Source organism: Myxine glutinosa, chromosome 8 (genome assembly GCF_964187855.1).
Source record: "Myxine glutinosa chromosome 8, kmMyxGlut1.1, whole genome shotgun sequence".
NCBI lineage: Eukaryota > Metazoa > Chordata > Myxini > Myxiniformes > Myxinidae > Myxine > Myxine glutinosa.
Genome location: NC_136268.1, coordinates 77,991,756 through 78,012,250, shown reverse-complemented (window position 1 = coordinate 78,012,250; position 20,495 = coordinate 77,991,756). Strand labels below are relative to the sequence as shown.

The 20,495-nt window shown below is 40.7% G+C and overlaps 1 protein-coding gene across 13 annotated transcripts in view; it reads right to left on the bottom strand.

Moving 5' to 3' along the window:
* Window positions 1-20,495, bottom strand: part of LOC137412005 (breast cancer anti-estrogen resistance protein 3 homolog) — a 224,856-nt gene that overhangs the window by 60,297 nt on the left and 144,064 nt on the right. Inside the window, exon 1 of one of the 13 annotated variants that reach the window (XM_078783419.1) lies at window positions 18,165-18,369. The exons of 11 other annotated variants lie outside the window; for them this stretch is intronic. In XM_078783419.1, coding sequence (XP_078639545.1) covers window positions 18,165-18,185 — 21 coding nt within the window. In that variant the 5' untranslated portion in view covers window positions 18,186-18,369. Of the gene's footprint in view, window positions 1-18,164; window positions 18,370-20,495 lie in introns of those variants that run through there. One more of the 13 variants, XM_078783420.1, reaches the window with a different exon arrangement.

The window sequence follows — 20,495 nt, the reverse complement described above, 5'->3', positions numbered from 1 at the left end:
CAATGTGGAAAACTACAAAAGGAACTCCTGTCAATGTAGAAAACTACAAAAGGAACTCCTGTCAATGTGGAAAACTACAAAAGGAACTCCTGTCAATGGGGAAAACTACAAAAGGAACTCCTGTCAATGTAGAAAACTACAAAAGGAACTCCTGTCAATGTGGAAAACTACAAAAGGAACTCCTGTCAATGTGGAAAACTACAAAAGGAACTCCTGTCAATGTGGAAAACTACAAAAGGAACTCCTGTCAATGTGGAAAACTACAAAAGGAACTCCTGTCAATGTGGAAAACTACAAAAGGAACTCCTGTCAATGTGGAAAACTACAAAAGGAACTCCTGTCAATGGGGAAAACTACAAAAGGAACTCCTGTCAATGTGGAAAACTACAAAAGGAACTCCTGTCAATGGGGAAAACTACAAAAGGAACTCCTGTCAATGGGGAAAACTACAAAAGGAACTCCTGTCAATGTGGAAAACTACAAAAGGAACTCCTGTCAATGTAGAAAACTACAAAAGGAACTCCTGTCAATGTGGAAAACTACAAAAGGAACTCCTGTCAATGGGGAAAACTGCAAAAGGAACTCCTGTCAATGTGGAAAACTACAAAAGGAACTCCTGTCAATGTGGAAAACTACAAAAGGAACTCCTGTCAATGTGGAAAACTACAAAATGAACTCCTGTCAATGTGGAAAACTACAAAATGAACTCCTGTCAATGTGGAAAACTACAAAAGGAACTCCTGTCAATGTGGAAAACTACAAAAGGAACTCCTGTCAATGTGGAAAACTACAAAAGGAACTCCTGTCAATGTAGAAAACTACAAAAGGAACTCCTGTCAATGTAGAAAACTACAAAAGGAACTCCTGTCAATGTAGAAAACTACAAAAGGAACTCCTGTCAATGTGGAAAACTACAAAAGGAACTCCTGTCAATGGGGAAAACTACAAAAGGAACTCCTGTCAATGTAGAAAACTACAAAAGGAACTCCTGTCAATGTGGAAAACTACAAAAGGAACTCCTGTCAATGTGGAAAACTACAAAAGGAACTCCTGTCAATGTGGAAAACTACAAAAGGAACTCCTGTCAATGTGGAAAACTACAAAAGGAACTCCTGTCAATGTGGAAAACTACAAAAGGAACTCCTGTCAATGTGGAAAACTACAAAAGGAACTCCTGTCAATGGGGAAAACTACAAAAGGAACTCCTGTCAATGTGGAAAACTACAAAAGGAACTCCTGTCAATGGGGAAAACTACAAAAGGAACTCCTGTCAATGGGGAAAACTACAAAAGGAACTCCTGTCAATGTGGAAAACTACAAAAGGAACTCCTGTCAATGTAGAAAACTACAAAAGGAACTCCTGTCAATGTGGAAAACTACAAAAGGAACTCCTGTCAATGGGGAAAACTGCAAAAGGAACTCCTGTCAATGTGGAAAACTACAAAAGGAACTCCTGTCAATGTGGAAAACTACAAAAGGAACTCCTGTCAATGTGGAAAACTACAAAATGAACTCCTGTCAATGTGGAAAACTACAAAATGAACTCCTGTCAATGTGGAAAACTACAAAAGGAACTCCTGTCAATGTGGAAAACTACAAAAGGAACTCCTGTCAATGTGGAAAACTACAAAATGAACTCCTGTCAATGTGGAAAACTACAAAAGGAACTCCTGTCAATGGGGAAAACTGCAAAAGGAACTCCTGTCAATGTGGAAAACTACAAAAGGAACTCCTGTCAATGTGGAAAACTACAAAAGGAACTCCTGTCAATGTGGAAAACTACAAAATGAACTCCTGTCAATGTGGAAAACTACAAAATGAACTCCTGTCAATGTGGAAAACTACAAAAGGAACTCCTGTCAATGTAGAAAACTACAAAAGCAACTCCTGTCCATATAGAAAACTACAAAAGGAACTCCTGTCAATGTGGAAAACTACAAAAGGAACTCCTGTCAATGGGGAAAACTACAAAAGGAACTCCTGTCAATGGGGAAAACTGCAAAAGGAACTCCTGTCAATGTGGAAAACTACAAAAGGAACTCCTGTCAATGTGGAAAACTACAAAAGGAACTCCTGTCAATGTGGAAAACTACAAAAGGAACTCCTGTCAATGTAGAAAACTACAAAAGGAACTCCTGTCAATATAGAAAACTACAAAAGGAACTCCTGTCAATATAGAAAACTACAAAAGGAACTCCTGCCAATGTGGAAAACTACAAAAGGAACTCCTGTCAATGTAGAAAACTACAAAAGGAACTCCTGTCAATGTGGAAAACTACAAAAGGAACTCCTGTCGATGTGGAAAACTACAAAATGAACTCCTGTCAATGTGGAAAACTACAAAATGAACTCCTGTCAATGTGGAAAACTACAAAATGAACTCCTGTCAATGTGGAAAACTACGAAAGGAACTCCTGTCAATGTGGAAAACTACAAAAGGAACTCCTGTCGATGAGGAAAACTACAAAAGGAACTCCTGTCAATGAGGAAATCTACAAAAGCAACTTCTGTCAATGTGGAAAACTACAAAAGGAACTCCTCTCAATGAGGAAAACTACAAAAGGAACTCCTGTCAATGTGGAAAACTACAAAAGGAACTCCTGTCAATGGGGAAAACTACAAAAGGAACTCCTGTCAATGGGGAAAACTGCAAAAGGAACTCCTGTCAATGAGGAAAACTACAAAAGGAACTCCTGTCAATGAGGAAATCTACAAAAGGAACTCCTGTCAATGTGGAAAACTACAAAAGGAACTCCTGTCAATGTGGAAAACTACAAAATGAACTCCTGTCAATGTGGAAAACTACAAAATGAACTCCTGTCCATGTGGAAAACTACAAAATGAACTCCTGTCAATGTGGAAAACTACAAAATGAACTCCTGTCAATGGGGAAAACTACAAAATGAACTCCTGTCCATGTGGAAAACTACAAAAGGAACTCCTGTCCATATAGAAAACGACAAAAGGAACTCCTGTCAATGTGGAAAACTACAAAATGAACTCCTGTCAATGTGGAAAACTACAAAATGAACTCCTGTCAATGTGGAAAACTACAAAATGAACTCCTGTCAATGTGGAAAACGACAAAAGGAACTCCTGTCAATGTGGAAAACTACGAAAGGAACTCCTGTCAATGTGGAAAACTACAAAAGGAACTCCTGTCGATGAGGAAAACTACAAAAGGAACTCCTGTCAATGAGGAAATCTACAAAAGCAACTTCTGTCAATGTGGAAAACTACAAAAGGAACTCCTCTCAATGAGGAAAACTACAAAAGGAACTCCTGTCAATGGGGAAAACTACAAAAGGAACTCCTCTCAATGAGGAAAACTACAAAAGGAACTCCTGTCAATGTGGAAAACTACAAAAGGAACTCCTGTCGATGAGGAAAACTACAAAAGGAACTCCTCTCAATGAGGAAAACTACAAAAGGAACTCCTGTCAATGGGGAAAACTACAAAAGGAACTCCTCTCAATGAGGAAAACTACAAAAGGAACTCCTGTCAATGTGGAAAACTACAAAAGGAACTCCTCTCAATGGGGAAAACTACAAAAGGAACTCCTCTCAATGAGGAAAACTACAAAAGGAACTCCTCTCAATGAGGAAATCTACAAAAGCAACTTCTGTCAATGTGGAAAACTACAAAAGGAACTCCTCTCAATGAGGAAAACTACAAAAGGAACTCCTGTCAATGGGGAAAACTACAAAAGGAACTCCTGTCAATGGGGAAAACTACAAAAGGAACTCCTGTCAATGGGGAAAACTACAAAAGGAACTCCTGTCAATGGGGAAAACTGCAAAAGGAACTCCTGTCAATGGGGAAAACTACAAAAGGAACTCCTGTCAATGTGGAAAACTACAAAAGGAACTCCTGTCAATGGGGAAAACTACAAAAGGAACTCCTGTCAATGTGGAAAACTACAAAAGGAACTCCTGTCAATGGGGAAAACTACAAAAGGAACTCCTGTCAATGGGAAAAACTGCAAAAGGAACTCCTGTCAATGAGGAAAACTACAAAAGGAACTCCTGTCAATGAGGAAATCTACAAAAGGAACTCCTGTCAATGTGGAAAACTACAAAAGGAACTCCTGTCAATGAGGAAATCTACAAAAGGAACTCCTGTCAATGTGGAAAACTACAAAAGGAACTCCTGTCAATGGGGAAAACTACAAAAGGAACTCCTGTCAATGTGGAAAACTACAAAAGGAACTCCTGTCAATATAGAAAACTACAAAAGGAACTCCTGTCAATGAGGAAAACTACAAAAGTAACACCTGTCAATATAGAAAACTACAAAAGGAACTCCTGTCAATGGGGAAAACTACAAAAGGAACTCCTGTCAATGGGAAAAACTGCAAAAGGAACTCCTGTCAATGAGGAAAACTACAAAAGGAACTCCTGTCAATGAGGAAATCTACAAAAGGAACTCCTGTCAATGTGGAAAACGACAAAAGGAACTCCTGTCAATGGGGAAAACTACAAAAGGAACTCCTGTCAATGGGGAAAACTACAAAAGGAACTCCTGTCAATGAGGAAATCTACAAAAGGAACTCCTGTCAATGTGGAAAACGACAAAAGGAACTCCTGTCAATGTGGAAAACTACAAAAGGAACTCCTGTCAATGGGGAAAACTACAAAATGAACTCCTGTCAATATAGAAAACTACAAAAGGAACTCCTGTCAATGTGGAAAACTACAAAAGGAACTCCTGTCAATATAGAAAACTACAAAAGGAACTCCTGTCAATGTGGAAAACTACAAAATGAACTCCTGTCAATGTGGAAAACTACAAAAGGAACTCCTGTCAATATAGAAAACTACAAAAGGAACTCCTGTCAATGTGGAAAACGACAAAAGGAACTCCTGTCAATGTGGAAAACTACAAAAGGAACTCCTGTCAATATAGAAAACGACAAAAGGAACTCCTGTCAATGTGGAAAACTACAAAAGGAACTCCTGTCAATATAGAAAACGACAAAAGGAACTCCTGTCAATGTGGAAAACTACAAAAGGAACTCCTGTCAATATAGAAAACTACAAAAGGAACTCCTGTCAATGTGGAAAACTACAAAATGAACTCCTGTCAATATAGAAAACTACAAAAGGAACTCCTGTCAATGAGGAAAACTACAAAAGGAACTCCTGTCAATGTGGAAAACTACAAAAGGAACTCCTGTCAATGGGGAAAACTACAAAAGGAACTCCTGTCAATGGGGAAAACTACAAAAGGAACTCCTGTCAATGTGGAAAACTACAAAAGGAACTCCTGTCAATGGGGAAAACTACAAAAGGAACTCCTGTCAATGAGGAAAACTACAAAAGGAACTCCTGTCAATGAGGAAATCTACAAAAGGAACTCCTGTCAATGTGGAAAACTACAAAAGGAACTCCTGTCAATGAGGAAATCTACAAAAGGAACTCCTGTCCATATAGAAAACGACAAAAGGAACTCCTGTCAATGTGGAAAACTACAAAATGAACTCCTGTCAATGTGGAAAACTACAAAATGAACTCCTGTCAATGTGGAAAACTACAAAATGAACTCCTGTCAATGTGGAAAACTACAAAATGAACTCCTGTCAATGTGGAAAACTACAAAAGGAACTCCTGTCAATGTGGAAAACTACAAAATGAACTCCTGTCAATGTGGAAAACTACAAAAGGAACTCCTGTCAATGTGGAAAACTACAAAATGAACTCCTGTCAATGTGGAAAACTACAAAATGAACTCCTGTCAATGTGGAAAACTACGAAAGGAACTCCTGTCAATGTGGAAAACTACAAAAGGAACTCCTGTCGATGAGGAAAACTACAAAAGGAACTCCTGTCAATGTGGAAAACTACAAAATGAACTCCTGTCAATGTGGAAAACTACAAAATGAACTCCTGTCAATGTGGAAAACTACAAAAGGAACTCCTGTCAATGTGGAAAACTACAAAATGAACTCCTGTCAATGTGGAAAACTACAAAAGGAACTCCTGTCAATGTGGAAAACTACAAAATGAACTCCTGTCAATGTGGAAAACTACAAAATGAACTCCTGTCAATGTGGAAAACTACGAAAGGAACTCCTGTCAATGTGGAAAACTACAAAAGGAACTCCTGTCAATGAGGAAATCTACAAAAGCAACTTCTGTCAATGTGGAAAACTACAAAAGGAACTCCTCTCAATGAGGAAAACTACAAAAGGAACTCCTGTCAATGTGGAAAACTACAAAAGGAACTCCTGTCAATGGGGAAAACTACAAAAGGAACTCCTGTCAATGGGGAAAACTACAAAAGGAACTCCTGTCAATGGGGAAAACTACAAAAGGAACTCCTGTCAATGAGGAAAACTACAAAAGGAACTCCTGTCAATGAGGAAATCTACAAAAGGAACTCCTGTCAATGTGGAAAACTACAAAAGGAACTCCTGTCAATGAGGAAATCTACAAAAGGAACTCCTGTCAATGTGGAAAACTACAAAAGGAACTCCTGTCAATGTGGAAAACGACAAAAGGAACTCCTGTCAATGTGGAAAACTACAAAAGGAACTCCTGTCAATGAGGAAATCTACAAAAGGAACTCCTGTCCATATAGAAAACGACAAAAGGAACTCCTGTCAATGTGGAAAACTACAAAAGGAACTCCTGTCCATATAGAAAACGACAAAAGGAACTCCTGTCAATGTGGAAAACTACAAAAGGAACTCCTGTCAATGTGGAAAACTACAAAATGAACTCCTGTCAATGTGGAAAACGACAAAAGGAACTCCTGTCAATGTGGAAAACTACAAAAGGAACTCCTGTCAATGAGGAAATCTACAAAAGGAACTCCTGTCCATATAGAAAACGACAAAAGGAACTCCTGTCAATGTGGAAAACAACAAAAGGAACTCCTGTCAATGTGGAAAACTACAAAATGAACTCCTGTCAATGTGGAAAACTACAAAATGAACTCCTGTCAATGTGGAAAACTACGAAAGGAACTCCTGTCAATGTGGAAAACTACAAAAGGAACTCCTGTCAATGTGGAAAACTACAAAAGGAACTCCTGTCAATGGGGAAATCTACAAAAGGAACTCCTGTCAATGTGGAAAACTACAAAAGGAACTCCTGTCGATGAGGAAAACTACAAAAGGAACTCCTGTCAATGAGGAAATCTACAAAAGCAACTTCTGTCAATGTGGAAAACTACAAAAGGAACTCCTCTCAATGAGGAAAACTACAAAAGGAACTCCTGTCAATGAGGAAATCTACAAAAGGAACTCCTGTCAATGTGGAAAACTACAAAAGGAACTCCTGTCAATGGGGAAAACTACAAAAGGAACTCCTGTCAATGGGGAAAACTACAAAAGGAACTCCTGTCAATGGGGAAAACTGCAAAAGGAACTCCTGTCAATGGGGAAAACTACAAAAGGAACTCCTGTCAATGTGGAAAACTACAAAAGGAACTCCTGTCAATGGGGAAAACTACAAAAGGAACTCCTGTCAATGTGGAAAACTACAAAAGGAACTCCTGTCAATGGGGAAAACTACAAAAGGAACTCCTGTCAATGGGGAAAACTGCAAAAGGAACTCCTGTCAATGAGGAAAACTACAAAAGGAACTCCTGTCAATGAGGAAATCTACAAAAGGAACTCCTGTCAATGTGGAAAACTACAAAAGGAACTCCTGTCAATGAGGAAATCTACAAAAGGAACTCCTGTCAATGTGGAAAACTACAAAAGGAACTCCTGTCAATGTGGAAAACTACAAAAGGAACTCCTGTCAATATAGAAAACTACAAAAGGAACTCCTGTCAATGTGGAAAACTACAAAAGTAACACCTGTCAATATAGAAAACTACAAAAGGAACTCCTGTCAATATAGAAAACTACAAAAGGAACACCTGTCAATATAGAAAACTACAAAAGGAACTCCTGTCAATATAGAAAACTACAAAAGGAACTCCTGTCAATATAGAAAACTACAAAAGGAACTCCTGTCAATGTGGAAAACTACAAAAGGAACTCCTGTCAATATAGAAAACTACAAAAGGAACTCCTGTCAATATAGAAAACTACAAAAGGAACTCCTGTCAATGTGGAAAACTACAAAAGGAACTCCTGTCAATATAGAAAACTACAAAAGGAACTCCTGTCAATGTGGAAAACTACAAAATGAACTCCTGTCAATGTGGAAAACGACAAAAGGAACTCCTGTCAATGTGGAAAACTACAAAAGTAACTCCTGTCAATGTGGAAAACAACAAAAGGAACTCCTGTCAATGTGGAAAACTACAAAAGTAACACCTGTCAATGTGGAAAACTACAAAAGGAACTCCTGTCAATATAGAAAACTACAAAAGGAACTCCTGTCAATATAGAAAACTACAAAAGGAACTCCTGTCAATGTGGAAAACTACAAAAGGAACTCCTGTCAATGTGGAAAACGACAAAAGGAACTCCTGTCAATGTGGAAAACAACAAAAGGAACTCCTGTCAATGTGGAAAACAACAAAAGGAACTCGTGTCAATGTGGAAAACAACAAAAGGAACTCCTGTCAATGTGGAAAACAACAAAAGGAACTCGTGTCAATGCGGAAAACTACAAAAGGAACTCCTGTCAATGTGGAAAACAACAAAAGGAACTCCTGTCAATGTGGAAAACTACAAAAGGAACTCCTGTCAATGTGGAAAACAACAAAAGGAACTCCTGTCAATGTGGAAAACAACAAAAGGAACTCGTGTCAATGCGGAAAACTACAAAAGGAACTCCTGTCAATGTGGAAAACAACAAAAGGAACTCGTGTCAATGTGGAAAACAACAAAAGGAACTCCTGTCAATGCGGAAAACTACAAAAGGAACTCCTGTCAATGTGGAAAACAACAAAAGGAACTCGTGTCAATGTGGAAAACAACAAAAGGAACTCCTGTCAATGTGGAAAACTACAAAATGAACTCCTGTCAATGTGGAAAACTACAAAATGAACTCCTGTCAATGTGGAAAACTACGAAAGGAACTCCTGTCAATGTGGAAAACAACAAAAGGAACTCGTGTCAATGTGGAAAACAACAAAAGGAACTCCTGTCAATGTGAAAAACTACAAAAGGAACTCCTGTCAATGTGGAAAACTACAAAATGAACTCCTGTCAATGTGGAAAACTACAAAAGGAACTCCTGTCGATGAGGAAAACTACAAAAGGAACTCCTGTCAATGAGGAAATCTACAAAAGCAACTTCTGTCAATGTGGAAAACTACAAAAGGAACTCCTCTCAATGAGGAAAACTACAAAAGGAACTCCTGTCAATGAGGAAATCTACAAAAGGAACTCCTGTCAATGTGGAAAACTACAAAAGGAACTCCTGTCAATGGGGAAAACTACAAAAGGAACTCCTGTCAATGGGGAAAACTGCAAAAGGAACTCCTGTCAATGTGGAAAACTACAAAAGGAACTCCTGTCAATGGGGAAAACTACAAAAGGAACTCCTGTCAATGGGGAAAACTACAAAAGGAACTCCTGTCAATGGGGAAAACTGCAAAAGGAACTCCTGTCAATGAGGAAAACTACAAAAGGAACTCCTGTCAATGAGGAAATCTACAAAAGGAACTCCTGTCAATGTGGAAAACTACAAAAGGAACTCCTGTCAATGTGGAAAACTACAAAAGGAACTCCTGTCAATGTGGAAAACGACAAAAGGAACAACTGTCAATGTGGAAAACGACAAAAGGAACTCGTGTCAATGTGGAAATCGACAAAAGGAACTCCTCTAAATGTGGAAAACAACAAAAGGAACAACTGTCAATGTGGAAAACGACAAAAGGAACAACTGTCAATGTGGAAAACAACAAAAGGAACTCCTGTCAATGTGGAAAACGACAAAAGGAAGAACTGTCAATGTGGAAAACGACAAAAGGAACAACTGTCAATGTGGAAAACGACAAAAGGAACAACTGTCAATGTGGAAAACGACAAAAGGAACTCCTGTCAATGTGGAAAACTACAAAAGGAACTCCTGTCAATATAGAAAACTACAAAAGGAACTCCTGTCAATGTGGAAAACTACAAAAGTAACTCCTGTCAATGTGGAAAACTACAAAAGGAACTCCTGTCAATGTGGAAAACTACAAAAGTAACTCCTGTCAATGTGGAAAACTACAAAAGACTCTCCTGTCAATATAGAAAACTACAAAAGGAACTCCTGTCAATGTGGAAAACTACAAAAGTAACTCCTGTCAATGTGGAAAACTACAAAAGGAACTCCTGTCAATGTGGAAAACTACAAAAGTAACTCCTGTCAATGTGGAAAACTACAAAAGGAACTCCTGTCAATGTGGAAAACTACAAAAGTAACTCCTGTCAATATAGAAAACTACAAAAGGAACTCCTGTCAATGTGGAAAACTACAAAAGTAACTCCTGTCAATGTGGAAAACTACAAAAGGAACTCCTGTCAATATAGAAAACTACAAAAGGAACTCCTGTCAATGTGGAAAACTACAAAAGTAACACCTGTCAATGTGGAAAACTACAAAAGAAACTCCACAAAAGAAGCTCAAGGTGGAAAAAAACAGGCAGGAATCTTCTACCAACCACGACTACCCATTCCCTCCCCTACACTACAATATGGAGGAACTAATGATGTTGGATTTTGGATAGGGTGTGGGAGCAGAAATAAGTAGTCTTGGAGCAGGGTGATCTACAGACATGCACGAGTAATGGAAAACATTATATGTGGTTCACTCTTTGTCTTCTCTTTGCCATCAGAGGTTGGGGTAGCTTTCCCTGTCTCTCGCTCGATATTTCTCCCAGTCTCTCTGTCTATCTCTCTCCCCTCTCATTGGATGACCTTTGGACGCAACTTATCTTGTGGATCTGCTGTTTGGAGAGGTTCTGGGTTTGAAGGGTATAAACTTCAATGATGGACAGTTCACATCCGATGGTCCGATGGTAATTGAATTAGAAAGTCATCACGTCCAAGGAATTATAATAAAAATAATAAATCTTTACTGTCCCATATTCAGGGAAATTATTCTCCTGTCAATGGGGAGGTTTGAGGAGGTTATGTTTGAAATGGGGGAGGTTATGTTTGAAAACGTATTTTTCTTTTGGTGAAACACCCCTCATTAAGCTGAAATTTTTATTAACTAGGGCATGCCCGTACTATATATATATCTAAAATTATATCCCCCCCCCCTCTATTTACATGAAATGGTTTGGTCCATTCGCAAAGCCAAAGCGAACGGCTTGCGAGTACGGTGGCAATCCCCCCCCCCCCCCTCTATTTACATGAAATGGTTTGGTCCTTTCGCAAAGCCAAAGCGAACGGCTTGCGGAGTTTGGTAAATAAATCGCCATAGCTCGGTAACTACTTGTCCGATTAATATGAAACCTTGAAAAGGCACATCCTCGGGTCCCCAGCAATATACCTGGCAAGTTTCAAGTATATCGGACCCGTGGTTGTCGAGAAACAGCGGTCACAGACAAACGACACACACACACACATACACACAGAGATTACTGGAATTATAGATAGATGTGATATACACTATACCTCCTGCATCTCCCTCTCCCTTTTACTCTTTCTCTTTCTCTCTCTCTCTCTCTCCCTCACTATCTCCCTCACTCTCACTATCTCCCTCACTCTCACTATCTCCCTCACTCTCACTATCTCCCTAACTCTCACGATCTCCTCTCTTTTCCAGCTGATAATCAGGATGACGATTGAATCAAGCTGTCATTAAGTTGAAGGAATTCTTCAGATCTCCCTATTTCCAATCTGCCATTCTGGGAGAGAGGGTTCTGAGTTTGAAGGGTTGAAACTTCCATGATGGGCAGTTGCTCACCTGCAGGCATGCTTCACCTGGTCCAGGAATGACCCAACATAAGTCCTGAGCTAAATGAGTACCTGTTTGACCTACCTGGGCCGGCAATTGCATGTGGCTTTTCTAACAAGTTTGTTGTGATGGAAAACAGGGAGCATCCCTCGAGTGACGTTTAACACATTGTTGCTTCTACTGCACCAGGAATAGAATGCTAGACATGAATATACCTGCTTACACCAGCCTAGCCTCGTAAGGACCAGAGATGCAGGCTTTCGGACATGCTTCTTCATGTGCCCCATGTGCTTCTCTCCTAAAAGACGTCTGGGGCGTTTGGACTCCCAGTCAATTCTCTCGATTGAAACAGCAACCGTATAACCCACTCATCCTCCTTTAAGCTAACCAAAAATCCCTTATTCAACCAGAAGGCAAGCATATCTACCATATATAATACAATGTCAGTTTGTTTGTTTGTACAGATGTCTGTCCCCCTTCATAAGGGTAGGTTTTAAAGGCCAATCGTATTCCATGAATGTTTGTTCACGGCGGTCTATTTTTGAGGATCAAACAAACTCGAAAAACATTTTCCACAAAAGAGTAATTATGTCTTTTCTATTGGAATTGTAGACGGTGGCTTGAAAACTGGGCCTCAAGGGCGGTGTACAGAAGGGTTTTTTAAATAACAATAATTACAAGGCGCAGGGAGGTGAAATTTGTTGAACGTGATGTGTAACGAGAAAAGAGTAAAACTAGTGAGTGTTCATTTACGTCCATAGGTTATCTAATAAATATAGAAGATATAAACACACCTGACACAAGGCTGAGGCTTCAGACTTTGGCACGCTCACGAGGCTGCACCGTGGAATAAACTGTTCCAATCCATCATATTTGACGGGCTTTTTACTGGTGTACATATAAAAACAAAGGGAAGATGATGCCACAGAAGCAGCACATACCATTCTAAAAGTCTTTGGTATGACTCGGCTGGTGTTTGAACCACCGACCTGACTCTCAAACCATGAGGCCACTGAAGCAGATCACAAAATGTTTAAAAATTCATGGATCAATTACAAAGATCTAAAAGGGGTGTGCAGACATGTGATGGACTTGGAAATGCTTGCATTATTCATCATCATCATCATCATCATCATCATCATCATCATCAGTGTACCATTGGAGTTGACAGCATTTGTGCTGCCAAAGCAGTTCCTGGCCAAGGTTATGCTGGCCAGGTGGTTTGCCATTGCCTTCACAGCAGAGCCTTCGTTAGGCGCCCGCAGAGCCCGCAGCTGCTGGGGGCCAACCACAAAAAGGGGCCACCCACAAAAAGGGGCCACCCACAAAAAGGGGCCTCCGACATCAGCTAAAGCATCTTTCTTTGATGTCGTGTTGTGCAACATAGACGTTTCCAATAACACTATCCTGCATGCCTACCGGCTCCCAATCGCTTCACTGATGGGTTTGAATCAGACATTTTGTTGCACTTCACAACCACATGGTATATATATCTGTAAATATCAATGAGGATGAAAAATACAGTGAAACATGCGAAAAACCAGACCTTTCGTGGCAGGGTTTTTTTGTTTTTTTTTGTGCTCCTTCCGTGTCCATCACGCTTTATTCTAAAATCTCAAATGATTCTTGCTGCCACACATTCAACATCTTCTTCATCCAATTCAGAAAGATAGACTGACTTTTAAAATAGAAACCTGTATCTTTATGTTTTAACAGACATTGTTTTTTTCCAAGTACAATCGATCATTTCTTCTTGTGTTCATACTTTTTCCAGGAACATCCCTACATCCTTTTTTATTAAAAAAAAAAAAAGTTTTTATTACTTGTTAAATAGCTTTCCAACGACCTCGAAGTAAATCGAATGAAATTTACTATGAATTATTTACTCGACTTTATGTCATTTCCTCTATCTTGCCGAAGTACCGAGAACGTGAAAACGTGAGTCAGCGTTATTTTATTTCTTAACATACTCGACATTCGGCTCACATCAGCTATCCTGGCAATAATGAACAATTATAGGCACAGAAACCGAGGTCCGAGGCATTACGAGTCTGGAGCAGCAAAAGGAAAAAACCAAGAGACGTTGAAGCTTGAAGAAACAAAATTGAGAGGCTGTCTTGAGAAATTCCTGATGAAACCATCCAGAGCACAGCACAGCACATTTGACTCAACGTCACAGCTCCAGCGCCAGGAGCAAGATAGGAATTATGGGGACATGGATGAAGACACAACACTTTCAATGGAAGAGCAGTTGCCTGGACAGGCAGAGAAAGAATCAGTTGGAGGTGATCAGTCTGCGGATTTTGTGGAAAAATTTGCTGACCCTTCAGAGTGGCCTCAAGTGCTGGACCAGGTGACAATTTCTGCCATTGTCAAATTCGGTCCAAAGCATGTGAAAGTGCATGATTTTCCAAAGAAACGATGCGAATGGATTCTCAGCTGAAAATTATTATAGAAAGCTCAAAAATGGTGAACGAATCGAACGCACATGGCTAATATATTCTATAGCGGCCGACACTATGCACCGCTTCTGTTGTAAGTTTTTTGGAAATGTCGCCATGCACCTCACCTGTGATGGTCTTTTAGCCTGGAAAGATGTATCAAAAACATTGTCCCGACATGAAACCTCACCACACCACACAGCTTGCATGCAGAAGTGGAAGGAATTTGATGCAAAGTTAAAAGCCGGAAAGCCTCTCGATGATAAGCTTCAGAGTTTGATAGACCTGGAGAAAAAAACATTGGAGAAACGTCCTTGAGCATTTGATTGCAATTGTTCATTTTTTAGCTGAGAGAAATCTGGCATTCATTGGGTCCTCGAAAGGCCTCCACGAGCCTAACAATTTTCTCGGGCAGTTGGAGTTGATGGTTCGACTTGACCCAGTCATGCAGGAGCATATCCGAAGATAATCAACTGGGGAAGTACGAGATAACTAACTGAGTGCCGATATTCAGAACGAGCTTCTCGAATTATAAGCCAACAAAATCAGAAGTGAAATACTTGCACGTGTTTCAACTTACAAGTCCTACTCAGTGTTGCTTGATTGCACCCCAGATATCGGCCACCAAGAGCAACTTTCCGTCATCAACCTCTTCGCTTGTGTGCAATATGGAGAGGCTTCTGAAATATGCGAACATTTCCTCTCATTTTTTGTTGTGAAAGACACGACCGGCATGAAACTAACGGAGAAGTTATTGGAAATATCGGACGGCTTTGGTCGGCCTTTGTCCAACTGCGGAGGCCAAGGATACAACAACGGCAGCAACATGAAAGGGAAACATTCTGGCATTCAGGCTCAGATTCTGCAGATGAACCCTCAGGCATTTTATGTCCCCTGCAGTGCTCATAGTCTCAACCTTGTTGATGCAATGCTGCTCAGTAGTATCAATATCATTTTTCGGCTTCATGCAACAGCTCTACATGCTTTTTGTGGCTTCAACACAAAGATGGGACATTCTAAAGGAACACACCTCTGTTTCCATGCAATCACTTTCTGGAACGCGATGGAAATGTGAAACTGAGGCTGTGAAGGTCGTGCGCTATCAGCTGCAGAATGTGAAGGCTGCTCTACTGAGTTTGGCTGACACTGCTGAAGGAAAGGATGCTAAATGCTACAGCGAGGCAATGGACCTAGTGAAGGAAGTGGGGACTTTCAGATTTCTCATATGTCAGGCCATCTGGTACGATAAACTTGTCCAGATCAACTGAGTCAGCAAGGTATTGCAGTCAAAGGACGTGCAGTTGGATGTTGCATTAGACCTAATCCAGGCGTGTCATGCTCACTTGGTGAACTATCGCGATTCTGTATTTGATCAGGCCATGGACACTGCCAAGTGTCTTGCGTTGTCAGTGGAGACAGAAACAACGTTTTGTGACACACGCAAGGTCAGCAATAAACGTTACTTTTCTTACGAGTCTGCAGATGATGAAATTCGGGGGCGTGGCCTGCCGGCTCCGCTCTTTTGGAGGTGGGCTCAGTCCGATCGGTTATGTTCTGGGTTCTGTCGGCATGCAGTCGATGGTTATTGTTGTGTAATGGAGGCTTTGCATGGCTGAGTGTTCATTAAGGCGCGGCTTACTTGCCGATCGGCAATGTCCGGGTACCGTCGGCCATTGTGGTGGTTTAAAAGAGGCTTTTCATGGTTGGCCTTGTGGTAGAGGTAAAACGTAGGGAAAGGTTACAGAGGGAATATAACGTACTGGGGAAAACTAACTTTAATCCCTATCTAGTTAACACAGTTTCACCACTCGTGTGAAGATACATAAACAATCTTAAGCTCCAGTTTCCCTACTTAAATACATCGAGATGTCTCCGACACGTCAACGGTCCATGCTATACCCATACAATCCTATCTGTACTATGGGATTCCATCATCTACCCCCACAAACGTAACACTACTATTCTATCAAGTTTGGTTACAATCGGTACAGGCATAGCCGAGATATGACAATATATTACCCACTATGGTGTGGGAAGCCAGATATACGCAGAGACAGAGACAGACAGAGCTGGTCATTCTAATACTTTGCCAACCCCCTCTGGAACCAAGGTATAAATCGATTCTTCGCCTGAAGATCTGTCACCATAGTATGAGCCCTCCAACAGAAAGGGCCCCCATGTGAGGTTTGCAGGGGGTCACCCACATACTCAGTGGAGGCTCTGCTTCACAGCAGTTAGGGCAGGAATTTGTAATTTGTTCAGGGAATCAGTGAAGGACACAATGTGAGGGACACAGTGGGATCTTTAACATCCATTCAGTAATGCCCAGTTTAACGTCCATCCGAGGGATGCATTGATGAATCACCCTGCCGATGAAACATCAGAGAGACAGTTTATAGCTGGGTCGGGATTCGAACCCAGGCTGGACAGCTCAAAGACAAGTGCACTTACATGTAGGCTATCCTGCCAGCCCACTTGCTTTAATAACCAATATTAAATTAATGTTTAGAAATAGGTTCTCACTTGTAAGACAAAAATAATGCAAACATTGCCAAGGAGCTGACTTCTTGAAACTGTTTTATATTTGATTTTTACAGAGCACAGGTCTCCAGGCCTCTCAATGTAGCTTGTACAAGTTAGTTGCAAGACAAGAACATTAGGAGATTCCAAATGTAATATAAATCAGTTTCTTAGTAGACAAATGATGCTCTAATCATTCAAATATAAATGAAATACAAGGTCAGTCTTGTACCATACGTACAAGGACATGTTGTGACAGCAGCCAAATGAAGACATTTGATTGGATTTTGAAATTAGATTTCCATTGCAGTTTCAAATGTCAGTGTTGAATTCTCTATTGTGTCTACCTGTCGAAGTATTTGACAGCTAGCTTATCAGAGGGGAATGTCAAACAGACAGATCTCATATATATTACTCAAAGACAAAATTCCAGATGGACGAGCAAGCATTAACGCCAATAGCTGTTTGAAATGACCGAGAACAAGAGGAGAATACCTCTAAAATTTGAAGAAGGGTTCATATCAAAAACGTCGCTTCACCCTCTTTCGCACAACGGTTACGAGAGCATACCTCTCAACATTTGGTGGAAAAAAATCCTTGTGTTTAGGATACAACCTGGGATTGCCAACGGTATTCTGCAATCCCAGGTGGTGTTAAACTTCCTGTGTTAAACTGAAGGTAATAAACATCAAGCGTGATGACGATGATTCCGGGAGTATTGATTCACAAGACAGCTATTCTACTATCAAGGAAAGAGCCATAAAGTCGAAATGCAACTAGAAGGTGTGGCATTTTAGTTCCAGGGTTAAACAGGTTCCCACATTCCTCCACCAGCAGTACTTTTGATTTCCACCTGTCTCCCTCTCTCTCTACATCAAATGCTGCCCCAGCAAAGAGAAGCTCGACGATGTCCATCGATACAGACTGTTGAAAGAGCAGGTGTGAAAACCAAAGACTTCAAATACACGAGCCACCACCAGGCCCACATATCCATTTGCGAATTCAGGGAGATCAACAAAACTGGTGATTTTACCTTTTTTTTTCTACTCAATATTGAAAACACATCAACTCAGATCCATCTCTTACCACCTTTAAAAACTGAACAAATGGAAACCCAGTTAAGGGTTTATAACAGGATACATCCAAAACATGCATTTACAAATCATTTTGACTCAAAAGAACTATGGACAAGCTTGCCAGAAAGGATTGCAAATCCTAAAAAGGAGCATCCTCCTTGATCAGCTTCTCACATTCCAGGGAAGCAACATGTTTGGTCAGTTTACTAATATATTTTAATTTAGTTACTGCTGCCTGTGCCTCTTGAGGTCATGTCAATAAGCCTGGATACAGCCAAATGAGTACAAGAATGACCGATCATTCAACCATCTGTAACCAAGGACCCACCTGCCAACTTGAACAGATCATGCTTCACCCAGCAAGTGCCAATTAAGTCCAGGAAATGTCCTTGTGGTGTGAAGGGGTGAGATAGTCCGCAAGGGCCGCACGAGGAGCTTGCTCGGAGTGCCGCGTGGGGCTATGGCAGTCCCAGCAATGTGCTGTGTGTACAGGGCCAGCCACACCTTTGGCTCATGTCGTGGGCGACGACTAGCATGCTGAAACAAAGCTCAACCCTCGGGGGCAACTCGCTATTCACAAGGAGACGACCGTAACGCTCATCTCGGGTTACGTTCAGTCGCCAAGCTGCGAGATTTAATCTGACACATGGCAAAATATTGTTTTGAAAGTTTCATGTTGTTCCTTGTTTAACAAATCAATTTGAATATGTTGCTCCACCTTTAAATTTGTTTTTCCGTAAAATAAATCTCTTAAAACAACAAGCATTCTGAGTATTGCGCTGCAATACATGTCCCCTACCGGCATTGGGTAGCACTGGCATAGAAGACAGTATTATGACTTACCGCACTCCAAATTATAGTCCGGAAAACTGTTGGGGAAATTCCCAAAGTTCAAAGTGCCATAACTTTGTCAAAAATGATCGAAACGTCGTGAAGTTCGAACTTGATCTGTAACTTATCATGAGGAAACCATGTGCCAAGTTTGAAATCATTAGCCTTAAGAGTTCAGAAAAAAGTCCGGAAAACTGTTCTTTGCGTGACGGACTGACGGACGGACAGACGGGGGGACTGAGTGCAAACCTATAGTCCCCTACGGTGTATACCGGTAGGGGACTAATAATGGGGTGCAAATAATTGATAATAATAATGTGTTGCCTTTAATACAGGAAACTTTAATGCAGGAGGAGGCCATGAGGCCCATCAAAGCCTATTGCTAGCCTATCAAAGCCTATCAAAGCCATTGCTAGCTTATTGATAAATTTAAGGAAAAATAGTATTGGAAACTTACTTATAAAGAAATAAACATCACTCAAGCTTACGCTTTTGGATTTGTTAGGCCAAGCAGCTAACAACAAGCTGAATGCAGGATGATTTATCCGACTTTTCGCACACAGCAACCTCACAACCAAACAACTCCTATGATTTGTAATGACGTCTGATTGGAATCTGCCAATGAGACTCTCATCAGATTTCATTTTTTTTACAAGGTCAATCAATTGGCTCATGTGGTAGGTGTTCATTGAACCACAGCAAGTTATGCTTCTCACATCAGATCAAAATGAATCTGATACACTGAATATAAACCTTCAGTGCATGTCCATAGCAAACAATGAATATACAGAAGTACATTCGAGCTATTCATAAAGTATGAATGATTCCAAGACAGCATGATTTTGTCAAAAGTCAGGGGAACTCACCTCATGATGCTAGGTTCAACCATGGGCTTTTCATTGCCTGGTCTATGGCTGCCCATAAACATAGCCTAAGCGATTACACAGCTGACAGCATGGCTGCAGTTAACTGTGGCAACAGCCAATAGGACACATTAACAAACGGAAGCTATCGGGCTGCGATACAAGCCTTTCCAGTCAAATAAGGAAGGAGACTGAGACAGGCCGGCCTTGTCGGGCCTGGCCTAGTTGCCCTCAGGCCCAGAGCACAGCTGGTGTCATCCTCAGTGAGAAAGCCGCCTCACAGTATTTCACTTCCTATTAACTCATAATTCATATAATGACATAAAGGAGGTTCTATAGGCACTAGATTGTCTCGCAAAGCAGAACACACAACGAGCACATGAAGAGATGTGCCTCCGCTCGGTCGCTCATCACCCAGACCGGCTGCAATTTGGTGGATTAGCAAAACGAGCACATAACTTCGGCAATGGCAAAAGCATCGCCGTTAGTGGGTGTAACGTTCATTTGATAAACTTCAGCACAGGCCTCGCCAATTAATAACCACTCTGTTTTACATTTCACTGCATGCCGATGGTGCGCTCCTCAATACCGGCAATAGCAAGATGGAAGCACTACGATGAAACTGCTCTTTCGGACCAAGGACCTCTCCTCGAGTGGTTTCCCAGTACAACATGAGTCACATGATAAGGAAAAGTGAAATAATAATACGAGTTCCCTCAAAAGGAACTATGATGGAGGAGGAGGCCATTATAGTGGGGCGGCTTAGCCCAAATATTCAAAAGAATTGTGCATTTTGTGAAACAAGCACCAAATTTGGCACAAATGTACATTAATATGTTGCGAACATTTTCAGATATTGGGCCACTTGAAATTCCGTAATTTTTTTTTTCAAATTTTTTCAAATTTCGTAATTTCAAATTTTTCGGGTGACACCGTCACAATTTCGGTCTTCGAGGCCGGCCGAT